General features: G+C 37.5%; 1 protein-coding gene across 1 annotated transcript; it reads right to left on the minus strand.

Moving 5' to 3' along the window:
* Nucleotides 1-2,528: 2,528 nt before the first annotated feature.
* LOC104108201 (glycolate oxidase-like) lies at nt 2,529-7,522 on the minus strand. Its single transcript, XM_009617183.4, has 12 exons — nt 7,381-7,522; nt 6,001-6,183; nt 5,777-5,901; nt 5,346-5,392; nt 4,762-4,839; nt 4,559-4,683; nt 4,386-4,452; nt 4,231-4,293; nt 3,782-3,851; nt 3,583-3,683; nt 3,354-3,458; nt 2,529-2,939 (listed from the first exon to the last, which is right to left on the minus strand). The coding sequence occupies exons 2-12, from the start codon at nt 6,138-6,140 to the stop codon at nt 2,745-2,747; spliced, it is 1,116 nt and encodes a 371-aa protein (XP_009615478.1). The 5' UTR covers nt 6,141-6,183; nt 7,381-7,522; the 3' UTR covers nt 2,529-2,744.
* Between the last annotated feature and the right edge of the window lie 301 nt (nt 7,523-7,823).

Raw genomic sequence — 7,823 nt, forward strand, 5'->3', positions numbered from 1 at the left:
TTTAGCCCGTGTACACACTCGTCACCTCGTGTACACGATTTTCAACACATATCAATAATCACATTAATATCAATTCTAGGGGAAATTTTCCCACACAAGGTTAGACAAATCACTTACCTCGACTTGCTCCAATTTAATCAAGTATTATGCTTTTTCCTCGATTTTCCGACTCCGATCGACTCGTATCTAGTCATAATTAATTCGATACAGTCAACAAAAATTATAGAATTAATTATATACGAAATACTACATTTTTTTCAATAAAAATCCGAAATTAACTAAAAAATAGCCCGTGGGGCCCATGTCTCGAAATCCGGCGAAAGTTACGAAATATGAACGCTCATTCAACCACGAGTCTAACCATACCAAAATGACTAAATTCCAATAACGATTCGACCCTCAAATCCACAAATCTATCCAAGAGGGTTTTCAAATTTTTCCAACTTAAATCACCAATTAAATGTTAAAAACAGTGATGGATTCGGGTAATCTAACCAAGATTGAGTTAAGAACACTTACCCCCAATGTTTTTCCTTGAAGATATATCAAAAATCGCCTCTGCTCAAGCTCCAAATTGTTAAAAATGGCGAATGGGACGAAACCCCCATATTTTTATAACTTACGGATTTGTCCAGGCTGACCTCGGCCGTGGAGTCCGATCCTGCACCTCGATCATAAGAGTCCGATCCTGACCTCGATCATGGGAGTCCGATCATGGCCCTCGACCTTGGGGCTCGATCACAGCCGTCGATCCTGGCTATCGATCATGGCTTCGATCCTTATGGACTTCGATCACTGGCCTTGGTCATAACTCTCGATCCTGGGCCTTCGATTAGTGGCCTTCGATCATGGATCTCGAGCCTTCCTTCGATCCTCGACTCGATTTCTGAGGCTCGATTGCACAGCAGAAGAGAATTTGCAGCAGCTGTTTAAGTCCCATTTTTGATCCGTTAACCATCCAAAACTCACCCGAGGCCCTCGAGACCTCAACCCAATACACCAACAAGTCCTAAAACATCATACGAACTTATTTGAAATCTCAAATCACATCAAACAACGCTAAAATCATGAATCACACATAGATTCAAGCCTAATGAACTTTGAAATTTTCAATTTCTACAAACAACACCGGAACCTATCAAATCAAGTCCGATTGACCTAAAATTTTGCACGCAAGTCATAAATGACATAACTGAGCTATAAAAATTTTCAGAATCGGATTTCAACCCCGATATCAAAAAGTCAACCCCTCGGTCAAACTTCCCAAAAATTCAACTTTCGGCATTTCAAGCCTAATTCACTACGGACTTCCAAATAAAAATCCGATCACGCTCCTAAGTCCAAAATCACCATACAGAGCTGTTGGAATCATCAAAATTCTATTCCGGGGTCATTTTCACATAATTCGACATCCGATCACTATATGAACTTAAACTTTAAATTTTTCGTCAAAATTCCATATCTCGGGCTAGGGACCTCGGAATTTGATTTCGAGCATACGCCCAAGTCCCAATTCACGATACGGACCTACCGGAACTGTCAAAATACTGATCCGAGTCCGTTTGCTCAATATGTTGACCAAAGTCAACTTAGTTGTGTTTTAAGCATCTAATTCACATTTTAATCCATTTTTCACTTGAAAACTTTCCGAAATTTTTTTTACGGACTGCACACGCAAGTCGAGTAATGGTAAATAGTGCTTATATCACATAATTAATCATTAAATTTAAAGATGACATTTTGGGTCATCACAACCGCACCCCAGGGAATACGATGTAAACAGTCTACCCTAATACAAGCATTAATGGTTGCTTCCACGGCTCGAACCCGTGACCTATATATTGATCACACGGAGACAACTTTATTATTGCTCCAAGGCTCCCTTCCATAATTTATTTTCTCTACCAAATTTTATCCAAGCATCTACATCACACGTCACAACATCAAGTAGTTCGGATAAATCTGGAATGCAACAGACATATAAAATCTGTATAGGAGCACTTATAATTCAGTGATCTCTCGTCAAGCAGAAACAATTCTGAGAGAGATTAAAACTTGTATACCGACTTCACAGTAGAAGTTAACTATCATATCTAACTCTTTGAGTGATTCTAATAATAGTCCAAACTAATTTTGATGTTGCAGAATACTAATAAAGTCAAAACAGTAGTTGAAGAGACCACTTTATAGACTGTGAAGGATGCATTTTATCTATATTATGGGAAAGGAAGGACAAATACTTCATGAATCATGACAGAAAACTTAGATGGGAGAATTTAAAAAGAATGCTGAAAGATTAGATTTATAGGCATATTACATATGTCACATTCTGTGTTTCTATAAATTATAACCTTTTATGTCTATTTGGTATAAGCATATATCCAATATCTCAAATCCGGCATGTCAAGAATTTGAAGATGCAGATCTACAACAAGTGTGTTCCAACCAAGAACAACTCATTCCACAAACAAGAAAATTTCTACCTCTGCTAAGTATTGCCTATTGAGCAGAGAACTTTATGCGAGAAGTTCCACAATATGATGATATATAGAAATAGAGGATGTACAAATGGAGGCATATCTGGCCATTTATCAGAATTTATCAGTTTTCGATTACTGAGTAAAGCTTAACATATTCGTAAACTCATTAAACAGAAACAAGTATTCAAAACCAAAATATAAGCTTCTGAAACAGTGAAGCAATACTTTGCTTTGATGAAACAATTTGACACTTGAGGTACATTTTCACAACCTTGGGGCTGGAAGAGCAGCACGTGGAGCATCCCATTCAGTGACAATATGGTTGCGGGTTATCTCGTTCAGTGAGCGGCAACCACTCAATGCCATAGTTAGCTCAAACTCATCGCGCAACATTTGCAACACTTTTTTGATTCCAGCTTCTCCTTCAGCAGCCAGTGAGAAAACTACTGGCCTTCCAATCTGTGAAGGCCACCACAGAATGTCACTTACTAAATGTATAAAGACGAGAAGGAAACACAGAATAATATGCCACTGTGTACTTAGCCAATAATAATTAATTACGTAGGTAGAATGCCTACTTTTTCTTGGTTCTCGAAAATGCAAGGGACTTCTACTACAAATACTAGAGCTGTCAGTATTAACTTTGAATTTCCCAATATAGAGCCCTAAAAGGGGAAGATAACTACGACTATCGATCAAGAGAAAGGGAAGATAACCACGACTACAAGGAAGCATTACAATCTTTTTCAGATTGTTGATCATTCTCATGGCAGAATTTTGGTAAAAAGGCACTACTTGGTCTACTAGTGAATAGATATAGATAAAACATTGAGTTCTATGCCAATCTAGGTCAAATCAGTGTATGTTACTTACAAAAATGCCTGAAGCTCCAAGTGCCAAAGCTTTGAAGACATCTGTTCCACGGCGGACACCTCCATCCAAGAATACAGGAATCCGGCCTTGTGCAGCTTTCACAACCTAGAATGATAGCACGAATGGAGCACATCAAAATGTTTATAGAAGCTCCCAACAAAAACTTACAGACAAAGAACAGGTAACAGAAACCATAAAGAATAACGACTTTTAGAAGCAAGTCACCTACCTCTTCAAGAGCCATGATTGTTGAAGGGACATAATCGAGTTGGCGAGCACCATGGTTAGACACGATGATACCAGCTGCTCCAGCTTGAACTGCAAGCCTAGCTGCAAGTGCAAGGTGGAAAATTGTTTCAGTATTACTGCATGAGCATAGGACTGAATAATAGAGGACGATAGCTTTGATAGAGTATTGAGTCATATACCATCCTCAGCCGTAAGTACACCCTTCACCAGGATTGGCAATGAAGTGATAGTCTGGAGCCACTGAACATCCTGTTCAAGTCCAGAAAGAAATTCTTGACAAGTGAAAATTTTCTTGAGATTCATTTTTAAGGACAGAATGGTGATTGCAGTTTCAATTGATATGCAAGTTCAGCAAATCTTTTTTTTCCAATGTCAAATTGAGTTTTAACTTTCAATCTTAACCCCAGTGCATTTGAACTACTTACAAACCGAGAAACTACCACATTTTTATAGCTCTAGCAGATGTTCTTTTTCCTTAATGGCCAAAAAAATGTGTGTTGCAAATCTTTTGTGTTTCTACCTATTTGAGATTAAAGAATAGTTCTAGGCCTACTGAAGTCTCACGAAATCATGGAAAAGGAGAATAAAACATGGAATATGCAGGATGAGCTGAAGAAAGGTAATATACCTTCCAACTCAAAGTGCGATCAATTTGACCAGCAACATATGAAGCTAATCCAGAATCACTTGCCTGTAATGAGAAGATAGTTTAAGTTGATACATAAATAGATTCTTACAAGAATTTGAAGCACGGATCAGAGAAATATCCATTTGTCCACTCACTTGGTCCATCTTGCCAAGGTCCAATCCTTCAAAGTTTTTCAAAGTTAAAAATGGTGGCAAAACAAACCTGCAAGGTGGTGGACATAAAATTAGCTTGTCGAGCTTCATACTAAGCACCTTCGCTGACTGAAAAGGCGATATAACCTAATGATATGACAGTATTAGGATATTACCTATTCTTAATATCAGCTTCTCTACGTCCCAGCCTTGGGGTATCAACAGTAAGGGCTATAGCCTTGAAACCTGCCCTTTCAGCTCTTCTCACAAGCTGAGCAACAACATTCCTGTCCTTGTAGACCTGAATACATGAGAGGGTAGATACAGTTTATAAAGTGCGTACATTTGTCCTAAATTTTAACTGCAACTTCATGCTCACATAAAGCTGGAAGAAGCGGATGCCAGGTCCTGTTGAAGCAACCTCCTCAACACTGGAAGTGGCCCAAGATGACAATGTCTGAAACACAAATTTGTGTTACGTTAACAAAGTGGAAAACACCACGTTCTAAGTAACATTCAATTCTATTTTTATATTTCCCATGTCCTTTAAATCATAAAAGAGGCTTCAGGAGCCTTCTGAAGAACCAGAAAATTGTTGTTCTAATAAGTAATTCCTCTTTCTTTTGCACGACAGTAATAACAGTAACTTACTAGGCTATGACTTGATTTAGCTGCTTGAATAAAGAGGCAGTGATCAAATTGCATTATTTATACAATTCATCCACAAGTATATGCAAGACTTAATGAGAAGCCAAAGTTGACTGAAATTGTATCAATTGCACTATTCATTTCAAAAAAAGTTTTAAAGGCACTAACCATTGGCTGCAATGATATTTGGATCGGAAAGATTCCTAAAATACTTTTATCGACATCATGTAAGATCAGCTATGAGTCCATCATATTTCTAATCCAATGGTATTATTCTAAAGTTAAAGTTGCTATAGAAAACCAAGTGAGACTAACCATGATTGTCCCTGCTGCTGATGCTGCTCTTGCTGTAGCATACTCCCCTACATAAAGCAACCAAGTAATCAGACTTACAAGACACTTAACAGTTTGTCCACATTAAGAATACTCGAGCCCTCAAAATTAACTATAGCCATCTGAACTCTACTAACATTTATAGATAAATAATTAAACCAGACGTAACCAACAGTTTTCTCGAGTAGACAGAGCTCAGAGCCTTTTAGAAATGCATGGAGTTGGCAAACGCAAATTCACAATTCTCCAGTTTTATTGCAGCAATTCTTTAATTGAATAGTCCATTAACTTATCGACTGACATTTTGTCCTTTGAGGTTAGCTGTGATAGCATGAAATAAATTCTTAGTTATACCCATAGAGTCCAGATAGTAAGATTAAGCTTTAAGTAACTTGTATGAGTGGAAGGTATACCTTCAGGATGTGCCATTTTCTGCATGGCTGTTGGTGCAATCATGATAGGCATTGAAATCTTGAATCCCAGCACTGTGGTGCTCATGTCAATTTTGCTCACATCAATGAGAATACGGGGCCTAAACCTGTATCAGTTGAAAAAGAATACAACATATATGTGAATATAACCCAATAGTCCTATTTTACGTACGCAAATTCAGGAATTAGACCAAAGAGCTGCTTACAGAATTCTTGAGAAGGCATTTCTGTTCTCAGCCAGAGTCCACTGGTCTTCAGCACCAGAGGCATAGTAGTCAAAAACCATCTTTGGCAACTTTTTCTTGGCAATGGCCTCATACTCCATGACATTGGTTACTTCCTCCATCTTTAGCAAGTTATTTTGTGCTCCCCCTTTAAAATTCCTGACGCTACACAAAATTTAGCACTATTAAGATGCTGGATGAGTTGTTGTCTTATAATTATGTAAGCTCAGTCTGTGAAGTCTCTATTGCACATACATAAGTACAAGATAGCAACCAAGGAAAATGTTTTACCTCAAGACACTCTATCCAGATCATTTTCCAGTGTTTGGTTGGGTATAAATAAGTAACTTATCATTATATAAAGTATAATGATAGTATCTTTTTGATATTTTATGGAGTAGTATTAAAGATCGATAATAATGTCTAAAAGTTAGTTAAAGCAAGTGATATAAAGTAAGAGGCGGCGGTTCGAACTTTGCCGCAGCAAAAGCTTGGGTAAGTGGAGAAGGGTAGAGGAATAGGCCATTATCCACCGAGTTTCGCGGTGCACCATTGGCCCTCCCTCCAGGATTACTCGTTTATCAAAAGAAAAATACTCGGTTATTAAAGAAGATGACTTCCAGCTATAAGCAGTGGCGGACGCACATGGTGGAAAGCGGGTTCAACTGAACCCGCTTCTTCAAAAAATAATACTGTGTATATGTATAAATTGCGATTAAAGCTGCATAAATTTTGTATAAATATTTTATTTGAACCCACTTGACAACTACTATTTTACGACTAAAGTTATGTACTTCTAAGATTGAACCCGCTTGCACAAAATTCTGGGTCCGCCACTGGCTATAAGTGAAGGAAGTCATTGACTCCTTTTGGTGGCAGCAATCAAAGACCAAAAATGACTTCATCATGTAAAATATTTTCCGGAAAAATGTTTTTGTCATACCAAACACACCTTAATTAGTGAAGAAGAAGTATCCATCAAAGATGTAAAAGCAACTAAGATAAACAATAGAATCTCTATGAGACTAGATGATACAAGAATATGCCTACTCGGGATAAAGAGAGAAACGAGCACTGAGAGATGGGACTTTACATTTTTGAAGAAATAACAAATAAGAATAAAGAAATAAGCTTGGCAGAAACAGAACAGGCCAACTGAATAACAGGAAGCTACAAAGACAAATGATCTAAAAGTAAGAAAGCTGAGTCTTTTAGGCATTAAATGCTACTCTTCACTTGAATTAACAAATAAAGCATGAGACATGCATGCAGTAAATAGAGCTTACAACTAACAGAACTCAAACAACCAAAGATTCTTGAAAACAAAACTAAAGAAAGAGTAAGGAAGTCTACAGGACAGACCTCGGACTCCCAAGCTGTTGAGAACTCTTTGAGCAGAGTGAAATGTAATCAGTGGACAACTGGTTGATAAAATAGTAGAGAAAAAAACAAGAAATAATACTGACAAAGTGGGCAAGAAATTAATTAAATAGGAATTAAGAAAAAGACAAATGGAAGTGGGGTATGGATGAAGAGAGAAGCACAAATTTGAGGATCAGTTTTTGGAGGTGAGTATTTTAAACCATATCTGATTAGAGGGGCAAATGGATGGCTCTCTACCACATGCATCTTCTGTGTTTCACAGTTTCCCTACACTTTCATCCAAACAATTATTTCCCAAAAATCATTCATCTACTGTATACATCATTCAACTTACATGTTTGTGATTTACACAAAAAGTCCATAGCTTTTTATCAGAAGTCATCTTAATAACATACCACTTGTCGTTATATAGAATACCAGAC

Source organism: Nicotiana tomentosiformis, chromosome 7, assembly GCF_000390325.3.
Source record: "Nicotiana tomentosiformis chromosome 7, ASM39032v3, whole genome shotgun sequence".
Lineage (NCBI taxonomy): Eukaryota > Viridiplantae > Streptophyta > Magnoliopsida > Solanales > Solanaceae > Nicotiana > Nicotiana tomentosiformis.